General features: G+C 46.9%; 1 protein-coding gene across 2 annotated transcripts in view; it reads left to right on the top strand.

Annotated features, from left to right (window-relative positions):
• The window catches only part of ACAN (aggrecan), a 79,150-nt gene extending 59,770 nt beyond the window's left edge, over positions 1 to 19,380 (top strand). The window contains exons 14-19 of one of the 2 annotated variants that reach the window (XM_034784302.1): positions 7,161 to 7,274; positions 10,935 to 11,093; positions 13,241 to 13,323; positions 13,816 to 13,960; positions 16,057 to 16,239; positions 18,240 to 19,380. In XM_034784302.1, coding sequence (XP_034640193.1) covers positions 7,161 to 7,274; positions 10,935 to 11,093; positions 13,241 to 13,323; positions 13,816 to 13,960; positions 16,057 to 16,239; positions 18,240 to 18,328 — 773 coding nt within the window. In that variant the 3' untranslated portion in view covers positions 18,329 to 19,380. The remainder of the gene's footprint in view (positions 1 to 7,160; positions 7,275 to 10,934; positions 11,094 to 13,240; positions 13,324 to 13,815; positions 13,961 to 16,056; positions 16,240 to 18,239) is intronic. The other variant, XM_034784303.1, reaches the window with a different exon arrangement.

The raw sequence follows: 19,380 nt of genomic DNA, 5'->3' as shown, positions 1-19,380 counted from the left end.
TGCAGAGAGCGGTGTGGGTGACTCTGTAGGGGGCACTCCTCCCTATGGGTAAGTATTGACCGTGATACCCCAGCACAGTTCTAAGTGCACTGTGCTGCAGGAAATGGTGTGAGTGACTCAGTAGAAGGCACTTTCCTTTCTGAGTCAGTACTCACCCCAGTATGTTCCCATGTTTAGTGAGGGCGACTCAACAGGGACATTACTGAACCACTGCGTTTACATGACGCCAGGCATGGGGTTTGGCACTATGCTAATGGAGTTATTGTCCTGGTCATTAAATATTCCACAGCCCTTTTTGCAAGAGTAATGGGTAGTGTCATTGGCCTACCACTGTTGCCACGTTCCACCCCAGAGGTGGTGGCGTAGCAGTGAAGGGACGTGATTATATGGCTGTACATTAGAACTCAGCAAATAAGTTGTAAGAGAGAATTTCTCTGCTAGTTTTGCTTCTTTTTCTATCTGTAAATTGCCCACAAAAATTGCAAAATTCTCATGTTAACTTGTTCAAAATCCTTGGCAACTCTCTTCAGTGAATAGTTTGTGATCTGCATCTACGGCTCATTGCACATGTTCAAAATCTCAAATGTGCTTTGTAGTGGCAAGTTACAAAAATCACAGTGTATTGTTTCTGTTTGTTAATTGGACAATTTATGTAAGTAACCAACAGTATAAAGTTCAAATGAATATATATGACAGTTTAGTGATGTGGTTTAGAATCTGTGTTCAGTGACTATTCCAGCATTCAAGCTGAAAATGTGCCTTTTAGGCTAATAAAGCTCATTTGCAAACATATTCATGGAGAGTGAAATTCACCCATGGGCAAAGAGCCCGAACAAGTCCTATTTCAGAGCAGAACTTAAGGGAGGCCTAGTCCTTGTACTAGCCTTCCACAAAAGGGTGAATTTCATCTAGAAATAAGCCCTAAATGTGTAAACAAAGTGATTTTTTTAAGATGGAGCAACTATTCACAAAGATGGTTTTGCAATGTTAGTTCAATTCTACTATAAAGATAGTCTTCAGAGTGCTTTGGGATCCTTTGAGATGAGAGATGCTAGAGAAATGAAAGGGGGAATCTGCATATTGAGAACCATAATAGTATTTAATAATGGACCTATGCTGCCTCCTTCTTCTGGTTCTCCTGGTGTATCTTGTCTTCCTAATCTAGAAAGTGAGCTCTTTGGGACAGGCACTGTCTTGATAGCTGTGTCTGGTGCTGTGTTGAACATTGGTGGGCGCCAGAAGAATAATCAAAAAAGAATAATAAAGCAGAATGGAATCTAGTTCATCTTGCAAGAAGGAGCCCAACGCAAAGACCCAGCTGAAGTGGGGCTTTCATGCTAGTTTTTCATATAAATTCCTACTAAGCCTACCTTGGTAAGGTTTTCAAGTGGATTCAGTGATCACAGGGGTTTTTTTAAATGAAAATTTCTCTACTCTACCATACCATATGATTCCCCCAAGATATCAACACCAGAAGCCAAAGTGGGAGTTTTGTCAGCCAGTGGATTGAAGGTTAACCCTCGGATGCTGGCATTTTCCAGACTTCTAGCCAAGGCATACTAAAGTCCATGCGGGCATGTCAGTTGTCAGCAATCTATTATTGCCCTCAAGGGTCCTACAAGGGCCTCAAATTTGAAGTGTTGTTCACATAACTGGTCTCTCCATCCAGACTTTTGCCAACTGTGTGCAGAAGCCTGTTACAATTGACAAAATTTGAGGGCACACAAGTATTAGCAAAAAATTCTGTGCTGGCATTTCAGTAAAAAAGCTATGGTTTGCATCTTTTGAACTAGCTGATGATTTTAAAGATTTCAGTCAGGTCAAGGAAAAAACTGACATTTGCTGAAACATCAGCAATTTACCAAAAGGTTTGCCTCTCTCTGGATCTGCTGCCCAGCCAGCCAAAACAGCGGAAGTGTATTAGGTGATTTTGAAGGCGTCTTGACGGGTGCAATGCTTTTTTCTGGCCTGAAGGATATTTTTTGTTGATTAAAAGAAAGCAGTAGAAGAAAAACCTTTTTAAAAAAATCACACAAATGATTCATACAATTCTATTTAATGTGAGCGTCGGGCTATGAAGGAGGGTAAGGTAGTTCTAACAAGTTCCAGCTGAGATCTAGGCATTGGCAGATGTCTTTACTGGCCAATCCAGTTATTTGGTGTCTCTTGGCTGTTTCACGACATTAAGCCAAAGGATTGTTCGTTTATGGAAAACCAGCTCTGAGGATACAACCTAAAATAATGGCCTGTTGTATAGATAAAGTGAGTTTTCTTTTACAGATAATATTGTGGACCCAAGGATTCCTGAGCTCTCAGTGCCTATAATCAAGTCATCACTTGTAAACATAGCACTGAGAGGGAGTACCACAAGATAAACATGTTTCCTGATAAGTGTCCGAGTTTTGTAGTTTAATAGAATATTTTCTATGTTGTGGCAGGTTAATTTCTGCTCCTCTGTATCCTAAGGCTTAAATTTCATTTTTTTATATATTTTTCTATGGCTTAAATCAGAGAAATTAGACTCTTTCCATCTGCTGTCAAGTCATTCCTTGGCTGTACTATTGCCAAGAGCCATTACTTATCTCTCACATCTAAGAGAATTGTTTTCTCCAACTGCTTCTTTTCCGCTTTGATCAGGATCTGGCAACAGAGGTAAAGTGTGACTGGAGTTATCTTTTAGGTGCCGCGCACCTTACTGGCTTTGGGATATTCTTCCCTGCTTAACCCACCAGATCAATGTTCATTATATTCCCAGGAATTCCTGGAAAGCAGAAGCTATGATTTCTGGCAAGATTTTCTTGGCTCGCTAAAAAAGTATTGTTTAGTCAGTCTTTTGAGTCCCTATTTAGTGGTTCATACACATCAGTAAACCCTATAAAAACAGGTCAGTGTGGGTGCGGGTTGTACACTTTGAAAATGTCTTGCTTTTCAAGCTGCAGAATGGAGTCAGGATTTTGGATGCCAGATTGTATTTCCAAACAGATTACTCTCAATCCCAAGAAAACTGTAGGAATTTTTCAGTTTTAGAGTGGTGTTTCATATCCTTCCTGCTTGCAAGCTGTTCTTTCTTAGTGAATGTTTTAAACACAAAACTAAACTTGTTTAATCAGTATTCAAATCTATCAGTGGTCTAGGTTGCCTTTTTAATAAAACACCACAAGTATTGTATCTTTAAAAAGTCCGTACCACTGTTACTGACAATAACATCTTAGATAATTAAAAGGAAAACAGTTCTGAAACGCTAATGTATTCTTCATCACTGATGCTGTTTGTTCATGTTTGCAATTATAGTAAAATGGTCAGTTTCATTTTTGTTTATAAATGGTTTCTCTTCCTGTTTCTTATGTTCTAGTATAGTGTTATTGTGTTTAAGTTTGCAAGACTGCATGGGAAGATCTAGTTGTCTACTACTTGAGTAGAATAGGAGTGAGTAAATGCAATACATACCTGGGAACATCAGAGTTTAGGAAGGGAATAACAAACTGGTGAAACTATTTTGTGTTTGCCTAAATGAAGCATCCAGAGTAATCCTGCTACCTCCTTGCTTTTGTCAGTCAACAGTTGACATCTATTAAATACGAAACCCTATTTTCATTTTTTTTTTTTAAGCATGAAAACATTTTTTTTAAAAGTGAGGCCTAAAATGCTAGTCCCTTTAAGAATACATCCGCTAGAAAACCCATGTTGTGACAAGACATTTGAATGGTCTTTTTGAATGTTCTGATGATAGCACGGTAAGTATAAATCATCTTCTAAAGACCCCTTATTTTCGTGATGCCCTCCAGAAGTGAGTTAATGTTTTAAATGCACTCCCTGTTCTCGGCTCCCCATTGCATTCTGTCTTCCGTGACTTTCTCTTAGACTGGAAGCTCTTCAAAGCAGGGGCTGTCTCATTCTGTCTTGTAATGCCCCACGTACATTGTTAGCACTTAAATAATAGTAATAATCTTTTCTTCCTGTCCTGGTAAAGAAGCTATATGAAGGGGACCAGCAAGGGAATCGTGAGAAGACAAACATGCATGTTTAGGAAAATTTACATAAAATAACAAATATCTAATAACAGTGGCTTTGTAAATTCCTTCAGTGTTAAGATACATGACAGCTGTCAGCTGCTGAAGGGTCCCTGCACCCTCATCTCACTTCTGAGAGTCTCTGTTGTGCAGGGTTGAATGGTGAGCAAAACTATGGATGTGTAATATATGCTTGTGGCAACTAAAGGGATACCAAAAAATGCCAAGCATTAAGTAATTGGGTGATTTAACATTTCTTTTACTGAAGTTTCCTTCTCATATAAAACCCGGAGCCCACAGCTCGCGTGCAATATCATAGTTCCATTCTCTAGTGTATCTAGGGACTGTATCGTGACTGATGCCAGCAGGTGATATTATTTATTGTTCTGAAAAATCTCTAAGACCAAGTACTACGGGGTGAATGGCGAATCAGCCACACTAGCTCCATATGTCTTGACATGTGCAAGGCTCTGAATGTACCAGAAACTGCTGGACCAGGAAGGCACAGTCCCTGCCCCGAAGAGTTAACATGCCAAATGGATAGTTTGGTATTTATTATCCTCATGTGTTTAAATGTCATCTTTCAAAATATTTGCAGCATGCCTTTCAAAAAGTATTTCTGTATTTCCTTGCATTATTTACAACACTGTTAAAATGTACTCTGTGTGTGTATGTATATATATACATATATATGAGTATCCATATAGTATATATAATATGTACAGTGCATATTATATACAAGCACAAAAGCAAGTTCCATTCTAATGTTATTTCCTGATTTGATGCAGTGCACTAGCCTGCGTGTGTATCTGCTGCCCTACTTCCTCCAGGACTTGCGTAGGTGGGACCACTGCATCTGAGAGAGACCTTGGGCACATAAAATGTTAGTCCTTGTCACTGAAGACAAATGAAGAGCCCATTATTCCCCGCTAAACATTCTGCTTTAGCTCCTGTACGTGCTTTATTTCCATTTCTACAGCGTGCTTTCCACTTAATAGAAGCTAATGGACAAAGGAGAACCCTTCCTTACTTGTTCAGGTGGAGATCACTGTGATTGGCGTCAATTTCTGCTGCTACTGTTGCTGGGGAACCTGGTGTGTACTGGGGTTTTAATCTTCTTTCAACACATTTCAGTTTCCCTTTTGTGTTTTAAATCTTCTAAGATCCAAAGACGTGAGCAGATAAGTAGTAATCAACCTGACTCATCCATTCTTTTCTACTAGGTCAATAATTCCCTTTTTGTTCTGGAAAGTCCCAAAATGCTTATTAGCGTTGATGAGAGCTGGGCATTTCACTTCCCTCCCATTACACTAAAAATAATAGCTCAGAAAACATGAATTAGTATTTTAATGTAGAAGCAGACCCTGAAGAGCCAAGTGCAAAACTGGTTTAAGTGGTTCATAAGCCATTTGGGGAATATTTGCAATACCTTCAGGGACACAAATTAGGATATAAATAACAAGGGCTCTCAATCCTCATGCCTCAAAGTGCAAGCTGACTACCAGCTGATGCCAGGAAGACTTTCTCCCCCATCATTTAATACTTTACAATTTGATATGCTATAGGAGTTTACACTTTTCTCTGAAGCATCTGGCATTGGCCGCTGTGGGTGACTAGTCAGATAGACAAAGTAAAACACGTGTATGTTTTCTTATGGCTGAAGAGAGGATACTTGATTAGGTGAATCACTCTTCTGCTCTGGTATAGCAGGAGAGAGGATACCGGACTAGACAGACCGTTAGTCTGATCCAATGTGACAGAAGACAGAATATTGAACTTGATGGATTGTTGTTCTGCTCCATTATGGCCATGTCCACGTCCTTCTCTGATTCATCTTCTCTGAGTCTGCTTTCCCACTAACCCCTCTAGCACTGAAGTGTAGTGTGAGGTGTCAGCCAGATGACTTCTGTTAAAGTCAGCATCTTTAAGACTTTCCAGTACTTCAGAGTCTGAGAAGCAAGACTTTGAAAGAAAGAAGAATAGTCTCACTTAAAGGAGTTAACCAGCAACTGCTATTTTTAGTCTACAATCCTTTCTGTATGTATTTGGACACAATTACATTCTTACTCTTCGGAGCTTGTCTATGAGCTGACTTCATCTCTGTCGTCTTTTCATTCTAATTAACTTATTTCTTCCTTCTGATTTCAAGACTCACTGAGGAGTAGGATTAAGTTTCAGACTGGAGAGATGTTAAGAAAAAAATGTAGAAGGATGGATTTGGGGGCATATTAAATACAAACTGTCCATTTTGGTCTCATTCGGAGCATGATACCCAATTTATCCAAGCTGCTTCCCTTCCGTTCCTGAACAGGGGGTGGGGCTAGGCACGCCATTACAGTAATGACATGTACTGTCCATGTTGGGATAACTGACAGACTGTGAGACAGAGACTTGGGACTAATCCGGACCCACCCAAAGGGCTCTTTGTACCAATGGAGCAGTAGAAAGCGTCCATAAAACTGTCCTAAATGGGCCGCCAGCAGCTCCCACAGTTGTGGGGAAATCCTTGACTGGTATAAAGCTGGCACAGTTGGCTTTATGCTAGCCTCATCGCTAGCAGCTGTGCTCTGGAGCAGGTGAGGAGTTAGCCCTGGGAGTTCAGGATCAAGGATGACATCTGGACTCTGGTTAGAAAGAGTCAAAAATGAGGGGTCAAGGAGGGAGAGGGAATGGATTACACTGTCTGAGGATGTTGCTCTTACTTAAGAGAAGCCCAATATCTGTCGTTTAGACTTTAGCTGATGGAGGCTGAGACACAGCCACAAGTTTGCACATTTGGTCAAGTTAGGCAGAAAAGATGGACAAGGAAGAGACACAACAGACGTCAAAAGATACTGAGCAGGACACACTGAAAGTCATCCCTCCGACCTCTGCTGATGTTGCCCTGATATCACTATAGTGTTGTCCAGCCATCAAGTGACAGAAATTTGAGTGGAAAATGATGTCAGCCTCCTAGGGTGGGTTGGGCTTTTTGCTTTCATTTCTTCAGCAGTAGCAGCAGCAGCAGTAGTTTTTAAAATAAACCCGTAACCCACTCTCGAGCTCTCCCAAAACCATTGACGGTCCCTCCTGAACAAGCAAAGAAACAAGTTCTCCTGTTGGTGGAGTTCCCTGCCCGGAGTCCTAATGGCAGCCCTTGATTTCTTGCAGACATTGATGAGTGCCACTCAAGCCCCTGTCTGAATGGAGCTACCTGCGCTGATGGCATCGACTCTTTCAAATGCTTATGCCTTCCCAGCTACGGAGGGGACCTGTGTGAGATCGGTACGGCCTACCTGGCTTCAGCTAATTTTACTAACAGCTGCACCCCCCAAAAAAAAAAACTGACCCCCACCAATCCTGCCCTCATCTCAATAAGCTAACTCCTAACAGCAGATAAAATGCATCTTACTGGGGAAAAGATTAAGCTGTTTGCTTACAAGTGATTATTATTTTTCCATCACAGCATCTTGTTTCTCTGGGAAATTTCTCTTAACATCTAGGAGACAGTGGCAGCTTTAGGGCTCCTAGGGAACCTGGTGTCTCCTTGGCTTCTTAGAAAGGGAAATTATTCTCTTTGTTGTAGTTCTCTTGTAAAATTGCATAAAGGACATGATAGTGTGATACTGTTTGCCATAAGCACAAACATGCTTTTGGGTCAAAGAAAACAATTCCAATCCACCTGTAATAATCCACCTGTAATAATCCACCTGTAATAATCGGGCAGTGTCCCAGGCACATCTTCATGGCATGTGAACCTTCTCTGCTCCTCTGAGATTTCAGTGAAAGATGCATGAATTGAGCCATGTGAAATGGCCATGTTTCACTTTGTGAGGATTCACCCGTGAAGGGCTTTCATTCACTCCTGTGAATCTTCTCCGCTTCCACCTGACCTTTGTGTCGTTTCCTCGAGCGAATGCGATTTTCATGGCGACAATGGCGAGCAGTGTGAATCACAGAGGGGGGGAAATGAAATATCTTGTTTTTTCATCAGAATGACACTTTCTTGTGTGCACAAATGCCGTTTGTTTTGGGGGAGAAAACAAAAGAATATTTTGTTTTACTGCAAGTCCATGAAAGCCTGATTTTTCTGTCAGTTTCTCAAGGAGGAAAAATGTTCCTGCATTGCTCAACAAGGCCAGGAGAAGCAGGTTGAAAAGTACTAGCCGTTCACCTTCAAATGGGTAATAGGAAAGCATGTTTGATCTTCCCCCTCTCTTTCTCTGCATCTCTCTTTCTCCTTTTAATGAGTGCGTGGTATTGCTCATGAAAGGAGAGGCACTGATAGGAATGGCTAGAGCTTGTGAGCAAGCACTTCCTTCACTGACCTCTTCCAGTGTACCTCAATCCTGATCTTTAGCACCTCCTGCTACTCTGCCCAGGGGGCCTCGCCTGAGATGAGGAAAAAGACCTCCTATAATATGGAGTATTCCTCCTAGCAGCTGTATTGAAACACCACTCCAATGTTTGACCCAAACCTAGTTTAATCTCTTCTCTTCATAACAGTTCATCTATTAATGGGATCTTGCCATCAAGGGGTTTCTTTACCCTGGATTACCCTGGGACATATGAAAGCAGCCTACTGCCCTAAATATCAGTGAAAAAGCCCCCTTTAATACCCAACAGTACCCCCAAGGTAGAATGTATGACCTACTTTCCCTTCTCTAACTTTTTTGATTCCCTAAGCACATCTATGAGATCTAGCATTTTAGATGAGCTCTTCTGTGCCATACACACAAGTCAGTCATTCTGAAATGCCTCTAAAGCCTGGAGAGAGTGCCACTTCATGGGATTAGATTTTACCTGCAACTGCATAAGTAACTGCTATATAGGAAAGCCTCGCGTTTTCTGTTAGAATGTCCTATTGAGGTTGTGCATCGTGTTCCATCCCAACTCAGTGGTTGTGATACTTTATAAAGGGGGTATGACATAACCCACCAGAAAAAGAGACTTAGAAAGGCACATTACGTACTCCCTCCCCTGCTCTCAGAGATGTGGTGGAGAAGATTTAGGTTTGTGAGCGCTCTCACAGCTCCCGCTCCCCAAGGTTGGCCCAGCGGAAATGGTCTGCTTGGTCTGTAGAGGAAGAAGGCAGAAAAAGAGAATTCAAAGGCCCCACCAACCAGCCAGTCTTTGGAGGGTCAGCCATTGAAGTCTGCATGGGGTCTGTGTTGAAGAGCTTCACAGGAATGGAGTAAGAAGAATTGATGAGTTGAAGGGAAATGGAATACTCTGGAATGCAAAGGTGGACAGTAGCCAAGGTGAGAGGTTTTTTTTCATGAAGGTGGAATATAGAACATCTGTCCTGCATGAGGTTAGAGGGACATTTGCTGAGTGGCCAAAAGGAATAATGAAATCCCACCACCCTAGGGCAACAACGAGCTGAGAAAGGATGATAGATGGATGAACTCTCTCTGCCACTGAAAGGCTGCTACTAAATAAATCTCCATCTTGTCACCACTAGATCTTCCTTCCACACCAGTGCTCATCACATCTCATCTGCCTCACAGTGACAGTTCCTCTCTGGCTTTGTACCTTGTCTTGGCTGTTCTGACTCTGGGTACTAGTCAGTGAAGGAGGTGATAAGAGATGATGGGACATAGTAAATTCAAGGCCCAAAAGACATAGCAATTCCGTGGTTTGAGTGCAACTGCTTGCAATGCAAGTGACTATTTGGAGGAGATGGTTTTATCATCATAATAGCATCTGCCCCAACTATTGTCACTTCTGCATCTGTTCCTGTTTTTTCTTGGTTTACAGAAGATATTTGTATGACTTTGTTGATGGCAGAGAACAAAGGATTCCCCAAAGTTCCATCTTTTGTTTATTCCTTTGCATCCTGCTCTACGCTTTTCCATTTTTTAAAAAGACTGGGTTCTACTTCTCTGTATTTCCTGTCTTATATCCCTCGCCTACCTTTTCTCCAATATCTCCGCACAGCTAGTCTCATAGTCCCTGTGGCCTGTGAGTCAGTTGCCAGAGTTTCTGTGGCCCCAAGTATTCATTTCCAGTGCCCACACTTCCTGATGTAGGACTCATATACCAGCTGATGCCTTTTCCTGAGTGACTATTCTGTGTATGACCCCAAGAGACTCTCCCATTCACATCCTTGCCACATTGGAACTAGAGCTTCAGTTCAAAAGAAACAATCCTCCTTGTTAAAATAAATTAAGCTGGTTAATTTCTCTGCAGGGAAGAGAATAGGAGCTAACTTCCCTTTTAAAGCCTTTACCTTTCAAGCCCTGGCCCCAACCATAATATACAGTCAAATATTTTGTGCCTTTAATTTGCTTTGATGGCATTGCTTAATAATCACCAGCAATAACCACTTAAAGCAGGTGACAGATTTTTGCTTTTTTTCTACTCCTTTTTAAAAATATTTTCTTTAGGGTTGTTTTTTTTTTTCCTCTTTCCCATATGGTAAGTCCTGCCCTGCCTCCCTTTTGTGTGATCTCACCGGTTTGCTTATTCCATTTGTGAAGGCTCAGAATAGTGATGTAGCCAACTGAATCTAAACTCTGACCTCTCCTGCCCTTCCCTGCCATCTCTGTTGCATGAGCGCTGATTGTGGGGAGTAAAATGCAGGTTTCAAAGGTGAAAACTGCTCTCCAAGGCAAACAAAATCATCAGGACAGCTCTGGGGGGAAAGTGGTGTTGTTTGGGACTATTTCTCAAAGCAAGAGTCCCAGAACCTGACTTGGAGTTTGAAATGTTCAGGAATCTGTCTATGTTAAACCTACTTCCCCTCCATAAATTATTCTTCGTTTACCTTCTGATCATTTTCCTGTGGATGTAACATACAAAAATATCAAGGTTTATTCTTTAGTGGGTGTGATCATGTGTTGTATTTTTGTTCCGTGAAAGCTTGGCAGCTGAGAGGTGAGTTGGATGGCACTCTGCCCTGAGGCATGCTGTTCCCTTTCATTCCTTTCTTGTGTGTTTCAGACCTGGAGGACTGTGACGAGGGCTGGACCAAGTTCCAGGGCCATTGTTACAAGCACTTTGAACAGAGAGAGACGTGGGTGGAAGCTGAGACCCGATGCCGGGAACAGCAGTCCCACCTGAGCAGTATCATCACTCCAGAAGAACAAGAGTTTGTGAACAGTGAGTGCGGAGGGTAATGGCCAGCATCTGAGGGTGGTTGGGCACAGATCAATCAGTCCATTTTGGCCTTAAAAAATCCACCTTCCCTGCTGGGTGAATTCTACTCACTCTCACAGTTCCTGTCAATCAAGACCCTCTTGTCCTGCAGAGGAGGAGGAATTTTCATTTTCATATAGGGAAACACAAACCCAGCTCATTCCATAGAACCGTGGCTCATACAGATTCGCCTTGCTATCCCATTGCCACATTAGCTGCTTCCCAAGGCGTGTGCACCTGTTGGCTTGTTGGTTCGTGCCAACACAGAGGTTTGTGGGGAGCAGGATATTGGAGGGTGTGGGTGTTGTTTTGGGGCAGGTGCCTGGTGGCTTGTGTAGGAGGAGGGGATAGGATGGGAGAGTGGGACCTAGCTGGGAGGGAGGTGTTTGGGGAGTGGGAAGGCGTGAAGTAGGTGAGAGAGGAAAGGGAGGTTGTTAAGGAGTGGGAGTCTGAGGTGAGGGAGGGGAGCTGGCAGGAGGGTGGGGCAGCGGAAGTGGGGGGCCTGAGGTGGGGGAGAGGGGCTTGGCAGGGCATTTGGGGAGTGGGGGGCCTGAGACAGGGGAGGGGATTCTTGGCAGGAACAGGGCATGTGGGAAGTGTGAGCCTGAGGCAGGGGAGCGGGGCTTGATGGTGCGTTTGGGGGTTGGGGGCCTGAGGCAGGGGAGGGGAGGTTGGTGGGAATGGGGAGTGTGGGGGCTGAGGCGGGGCAGGGGAGAGTGGGGGCAGGGGATGGGGGGGTTGGTGGGAGTGTGGGGGCTGAGGCGGGGCAGGGGAGAGTGGGGGACAGCAGAGGGGGGCTTGGTAGGGGCTGGGTGTTTGGGGATCTGAGGCAGGGTGGAGCGTGTGGGGAGCAGCCCACACCAGCCAGCAGAAGGAGCCAAGGGGAGCCAGTCTCCCCCTGTCCTCAGCACTGGTGCCACTGTGCCCCTGGCGGCCAAGAGGAGGAAAGTCAGGGGAAAGCCCTGCTGGCTGCGGGAGACTCTGCAGGGCTGGGCCATGGAGCTGCCCCCAGCCCAGAGCCAGATGTGCAGCAGCAGCTCTGACTGTCCTGCCTTCCACCTCTCCAGTCTGGGTAGAAATAGCAAGGCCTGGGAGTGAGCTGGGCTGGGAGCAGCATCTTCCTTACACTGGAGCCAGTGAGACGCCTCCCAGGTTGGGCAGCAGCTCCAAATAGCTCCAACCCAGAGCGGGAACTGGTCTCACCGCAGCAGCTAGGAGGAGAAGACGCTGGAGGAGTCTGGTCTGGTCACTTCAGGAGAGGAGGGAGTACCTCTCCCGTTTTTCCAGGGGAGGGGGAGCTGTGTTCCGTGCCCCCTCTGCACAGAGACGAGAGCACACACCATGGATCTGGTTGGAGTGGGATCCTCCGGCTGCTGGGATGGGGAGCAGGACCCTGTTCGACCAAGGTTCAGTCTAAGGGAATTAGGACTGATGAAGCTTCTGCTGTGGTGCACGGCCTTGTCTGGGACTCCTGGGAACATGCCTTCTGCCGACACCACCCATTTGTTCCTTTAAACGAATCTGAATGCTAGTGTGCCATTCCCTCATCTCCATTAGTGAGTCGGGAGACATGGGGGCCTGCAGGCATGTGGAAAAAGTGGCCCAATTTGGGCCCAACTGGGGTCTTGCTTTGGGGCATCAAAATTAAACAGTTCCCTTTGTGTTGTGGCGTCCCTCTCTGTGGCCTCGCTCTGAAGGGGTGATGGACCACAAAGTAAGAACGGCCCTCCGTCCACATTAGGACTAACACCTCCAACCTTAGTAGCCGCATGGCTGCCCCTGGCACAGGAACAGCAGACCGTCATGGGACGAATACGGCAAACTGGAGCCACCTTTACAGTGACACTCCAGAGCATTGCCAGCTCAGACGTTCTCAGTTCCTAACTGAAGGAGATTTATCCACCTCACCTTTAACCAATCTGGCTTCATCAATCAGAACTGCCCCTTGTCAAGCAACCCTTGATGTGGTCCAGATATAGACCATGTAGCCGTGGTGTTCAGATCCTTGGCAAAGCCCTTTTGTGTCGCCTAAGACTAGCATGGGAGAGGTGGGTGGTGGAGGGACTCCCCTTCCCATTTCTTACCCTTCTCTCCCGGTCTTTCTTTTTCAGACTATGCCCAGGATTACCAGTGGATCGGACTCAGTGACAGGGCTGTCGAGCACGACTTCCGCTGGTCTGATGGAAACTCCCTTGTGAGTTGTGTGGAGGGGTGGGGGTGGCATTTCTTCATTGAGAGTCATTTCAGGAAAGAACCACCCACTTCCATGCAAGCCTTGACTTTTTGTGCTGTGTCAGGACATGAAGCTGCTGTCTGGGGACAGAACCTTAGAGCCATTGGAGTGAGCAGCGGGGACAAGTGCTGAATGGAGTCAGCCATAAGCTATTTTGGGGTCAGGAGGGACCATGATTTTGTTCTGTGTTTGTACAGTGTCTAATACAATGGGCTCCTAGGCGCTACCACAATACAAATAATAACAATACATGATGTCCATTGATGAGAGGGACAGACCCAGGAGGAAGAGAGAGACCCAGTCAGAAAAACAGAAACAAGGGAGAGTGAATGAACAAAAGCAGAAGGAAAAGAGCCAAAAGGGAGAGAGAAGAAGCAAAGGGAAAGGGAAAGCTGAAGAGAACAAGGAAAGTGTCTCCGTAACTTAGAGAAAGGGCTTCTTATCTCTTCACAGCAATATGAGAACTGGCGGCCCAACCAGCCCGACAACTTCTTTGCCGCAGGAGAGGATTGTGTGGTGATGATCTGGCATGAGCAAGGCGAGTGGAATGATGTCCCATGCAACTATCACCTCCCGTTCACGTGCAAGAAAGGAACAGGTGAGTCCTGGCGCTCCTCGTTTCTGGGTTGGGGTGTATGTCCAGGCTTAGGCTACAGCTCTTCAACCTATAGCACAATCTATAGCAGCCAAACTTTGCCCTACCAAGGGTACCATTGGCAACTTGCTAGGGTGCTAAGGGTTGTACATAATGTGGATGAAATAGAGCATTTTGCAGATCCCTTCCTCCTTAATGTGCATGGGCAGCCTACGAGATGACTAGTCCCAGAAGGCAATGTGGCTTCTGCTTTGATAAAGATGGAGCATTGCAGGCTGGGATACGTACCCTCCACGGAGTTCACCAGGACTCAGTGGTCCAGATTTTAGTCACCCCTTGACTCTAACAGGAATAAACACTGGCTGTAAACCCAGGAAACTTCACTCATTCCTTGTGAACCTTAACTTTTGCACGGTGACCCTTGTGAGTGATTAGTACAGGAAATGAAGACAAATCCTATGTGTATTTGAAACGGCAAAGGGGATTTATGGAGGCAGAATTAGAATTTGGCCAGGACCCCAGTACGAACACACCTCAAGTCTTGGGGAAAAAGTGCCCTAAAATCTTTAATAAACACTCATGGTCAGGACCTTGGCTTTATGCGTCATCCCAAGGATGGTACTTCCAGCAGCACCACACCCCCTAGCATTGCGCTGGGCCACTAGAGTCCGTCCCCCCTACTGAGACACCCACCCATCTCTTCAGCGTAGCACTGTCTAGAACTCCCTAGCACTGCATCGGGGCGGAGGGGGAGGAGGGAAGTCAGTGCTGACTCAGCACCCACCACTGGGTCACTCACACTGCTCTTTGCCACACCTGGGTCCTCCTTGGAGGTCTCCTGTCCAAGCATTGATCACATCCAGCCCTGGATCAAGCTGAAGAGGTGGTGTGATTGCAGAGGGAGTGGATTAACAGGAAGCTTATGGAGGGTGGGAAGTGCCCTTCCATAGCTCACAATCTTCCTATGAAATAACCCCCAAATATTCCCCCTTCAAGGCTCCAGGGGGATGTACCACTCCCATTTCCCCTACCATCAGCCCCTACATCCCCCATTTGGAGCCAGTTTTTGCCCCTCTTCCAAGCCAGCCAGTTAAGTCCAGTTTCCCCCAAGCCATCCGCTCCCATCCACCAGGACCCCTAATGGCACAGAAACAACAAAAGCCTTCCTGACAGCAGCTTTCTTGTGCCTGACACTCATTGTGGTCCTGCCTTTCTAGAGGGGAGGGATGGAACCCTTTGGAACATTGTTGCTAAGTTTCCCAGCCAGCCGCAGAATTTCAATATCCCCCGTGACTAAATTTCCAAGCCAGTGGTAACCGCAGCAGAATCTCAAAAGGAGTTTGGGTTGTAATTAACTGCCTTTTATTTAGTGCCTCCATCTATAGCCCCCCCTGAACAAAGGAAACGATCCCTCCTTTGTTAGCTGCTTCCGTAGCCCCCAAGTCCGGCTGACGGACGTGGCAATACAGCAAGTCAGGCCGGGTGATGGCAGGTACTTAGCAACACTGGCATCAAGTGCTGGCATGTCATAGATGCCAAACAAAACTCCAGTGCAGAATCCCCTTCCCTGGCTGGAGCCAAGGCATCCGCAGGGAAATGGCCATGCTGTTTGCACTGCAGCCAGGTGTTCTCGGCCCTCACTGCAGTGACTCAGCCAGGCTGACGCTTTATCTGTGTTTCAGAGGTAACGTACATTCAGGGTCCCAGCCACTCAGGCTCAGCACAGAGCAGCTCCTACTTCACCCCGTGCAACACAGGAGCAGTGAAGAGCTCACTAGCCATTCAGCCAATTCCTGGTGGGGTGGGAAATGATCCCTGTATATGCAGCTGCCCCTTGCCACCCCAGAAGTGGCTGCATTTCAGCGGGAGGTGAAGCAGTCCTTGTCTGTACAGCCTGTAAAGCACTTTGGGATCCTTTGGGACAAACTGCACAAGGGAAACATAGTTTATTGGTTATTATTCTAGGGAATGTATGTGAATGTGGCCAGCTCCCCTTGAGCAGCACGGTTAGACCCAAGCTGCTTGGTTTGGGGCTCTCATTGGCCGATTGCCTAGCAATGATGCTGCCAGTTGCTCATTGTCTGGCTTGTCTTTGTCAGTTGCCTGTGGGGACCCTCCTGTGGTAGAGAACGCCAGGACCTTTGGAAGGAAGAAGGACCGATATGAAATAAACTCCATGGTACGGTACCAGTGCAACCAGGGCTACATACAACGCCATGTGCCCACAATTCGGTGCCAGCCCAATGGCCACTGGGAGGAACCACGGATAGCCTGCATAGATCGTACGTATTGTTCCTCATTCCTACTCTATGCACCATGGCCCCTGCAGACCTCTGAGACTCCAGCCTGGCACTTAGCCCGGGGCCAAGCTCTAGGAGTCCATGGGCTGATTCCTGGAAACAATCCACATGATACAATGCAGGGAGGGACTTGAATTCAAGAGTTCAGCCCCCAGAGGGGACCAGAGAGCTGCAGAGGCAACCCAACCAGGGAGAGCAGCAACTTTGCCTGACACGCACCCCAGCCTCGCTGGCTGTTCCAGGTGTAGGACTGATGACTTCTGGAGGGAGCTGCCTCCATTTCTTTTTAGCTGGAGCAACTTGAGGGACATGGAGCAGGTGGGTGAGATGGGTGAGAGCCAAAGTGCAGGAGGAAGGGAGATACTTATGGCTCTCAGACAGGGGTGTCCTCCATCCACTACCTCGTCCACAGAAGAAATGGTTTGCTGCCATTCAGGCCAGTAGGAAGGGACGCTTTCCCTCCCTGTGCCAGAGTCAGGTTGTTCTTTGTCTCAGGTAAAGCTCCTGTGTTGCCAGCATTATTGGAGCTGACATCTCCCGGGTGGGTCTGGACCACGGGGACCAGCTGGAGACACAACCTTGACTCTTCTGAGTCAGTGCAACTGCCAATAGCTGGAAAGCTTCTGCCCAGTCAAAACGCCCCACTCCCTGCTGCACTGGCTCCCCTGAGCCCAGGGCTCCTCACGGTTGTTGAGGAAAATGGAGGACGGCTCACAGGGAGGGGAGGAGAAGCAGCTAAAATGGATCTACCGGGGCTCCCAAAGAGGGAGAAATTTGCAGGGCCACCCAGAGGATTCAGGAGGCCTGGGTCCTTTTGCTCTGGGTCTTCGGGGCACTTTGGCGGCGGGTCCCGGAGCAAGTGAAGGACCCGCTGCCGAAGACCCAGAACGGAAGAAGCCCTCACCGTCGAATTGCCGCCGCTCCGGGTCTTCGGCAGCGGGTCCTTTACTCGCTCTGGGTGTGTTCGGCGGCGCTGAAGGACCTGCTGCTGAAGACCCGCCGAAAACTCTCGTGGGGGCCCCTGAAAACTCTTGTGGGGGCCCCTGCGGGGCCTGGGGCAAGTTGCCCCACTTGCCTCCCCCGCCCCCGGGCAGCCTTGGAATTTGCACTTTGGGGCAGTGGGGGAAGAAGCTTAAATGGTTTATTTTGGCAATATCCACAACTGAGCTAGAGGCACTGAGGGAAGGAGTGAGGAATGGGTGCATGGTGGGGGCTCCCCTTAAAGGGAACCCTGAGAGCTCCTTAAGACTCAGCTTAGGTTGTCTACCCAGCCCTTGTTTTGTGAGTCCCACTCCTCCAGCGAGACTCTGAACAGAAGCAGGACACATAAAATATCAAGGAAGGGTTAGCCCAAGAGCCATGCAACCATGGGTTAAATTGGAATTATCCCCCTTTTACAGATGGGAAGACTGAGGCACAGACAGGGGAAGGGATTTGCCCAATGCCACACAGTGCAGCAGTGCTATAGCTAACCTAGCTAACTGCCTCCCTAAGCAAAACGTTTGGGTGCTTGGGAGGGGCGGTCTCCTTCCTTGCTGGGCCATTGGTCTGAGCGGCTCTGGCTGCCTCTTTGCGTGTCTGCCCACAAGGAGGGGGAAGAAATACAGAACGTATCGGACGGACAGCAGCGGCGTTGTCTCTGAACAGGATGCTTTTGAACAGGCTCCCAGGAGGCACCTGACTCTCTTTAAATTCAGTGTTTGCGGGGGGACAGGGGCCGTCACAAAGTGCACTGAAAACGCCCCACTGATTCACCAGGTCCCAGAGCGCCAGAGGCAAGAGAAGGCCTGATTGTCTGGTGGCGAGAGGGCTGGCGCCGTGGCCCTGCTGCCTGGATGGCCAGAGGCAGAGCTCGCACAGCAGCCCCTGCAGTGTTTTTCCAGGGAACACGAGGCCTGGGGTGAGCCAGCTAAGGACAAGCAGGGGCTCTGTAACTTTCTCCCAGTAACAAGGTGCCTTTTCTTCTCCTCCTCCTCCCGCAGCCTCCATCTACAAACGCAGACTACACAAGAGGAGCCCAAGGAATCGGTCGAGAACCAATGGCAGAGCCGCACAGACACCCACCCATTAGAGAAGGGAGCGAGAGATTTTACGGAAATTATATTAGCAGAGGCAGTTTCTTCTTCTTGATGTTGTTGTTGCTTTTTGTCATATAAGGAAAAAAAATATATTAAAGAAAAAACCCCACCTTTGTGTATATATATAAAAAACAAACCAACCTCAGCGCACCAAAGCAAAGGGAATTAGATTCCAGCATTTTGACTAGCCGTCCGGTTCCAAATACCTTTGTGCCTTTGGGGAAGGGGTGGGAGGGTTGCAGAGGGCAGGGGGGTTAAGTTAAATAATAAAGAAGATTATTTTTTCCTGATTTTATCCACGAACAATGTAATTATTTCTGTTATTTAATGGCTGGGGCGGATGCCACCTTTGTTTTATTTTAAAGAATCCTTCCGCTGCTGCGGTACGGCGGGGGTGGAGGGGCACTCAGTAGATGGGAAGTGTCGCTGAATGTATGAGGGGCATGTAAAGTGGGGGAATGGAAGGGAGAGAGTGAGATGGAGGGACGAGGGGGGAGGGAAGCTAAAAATCTGGGCCCAGATGCCTCTTGGTTTTGGCCCCTCCCCTCTCTCCCACCGCTGGTTCCCGGACGCCGAGTCTCCCCATCCCCAGGCCGCATGGCGAAGCAACTCCCATCCTGTGATGGCGCGCTCTTTCCGGGGGACCGTGCAGGGCACCAGGGTTCCCTGCACCTATTTATATTTTTGAAACATGATGATGATGATAATGATGAGAAATGATAATAAAGAGAGAAAAATTGGAATAGTCTTTTTTTGGGGTGGGAGGGGTAATTTAAATGGCTTAGCCAAAGTCTCCAGGATGCTGGTAGGAGCCTGTGTGTGCGTGTCCTGAATTGCGCTTTTGCTCATGACGAGGGGCGGGGAGATCCAGTCTGGGAGGGGAGCTTTGGGGGTTTGTTCTTGTAAAAAGCAAAAAAAACAAAACAAAACCAAAAAAACCTTTTTTTATTATGTCTTGTGCCTAAACTGAGAACCTGACACACGGCAGTGCCTGCTGCTGTCAGCGCTATTGTGAAACCTGGACAATAAAACTGGTTGTATTTTA

The sequence above is a fragment of the Trachemys scripta genome, chromosome 10, assembly GCF_013100865.1.
Source record: "Trachemys scripta elegans isolate TJP31775 chromosome 10, CAS_Tse_1.0, whole genome shotgun sequence".
Lineage (NCBI taxonomy): Eukaryota > Metazoa > Chordata > Testudines > Emydidae > Trachemys > Trachemys scripta.
This window is presented reverse-complemented; position numbering and strand designations above follow the sequence as displayed.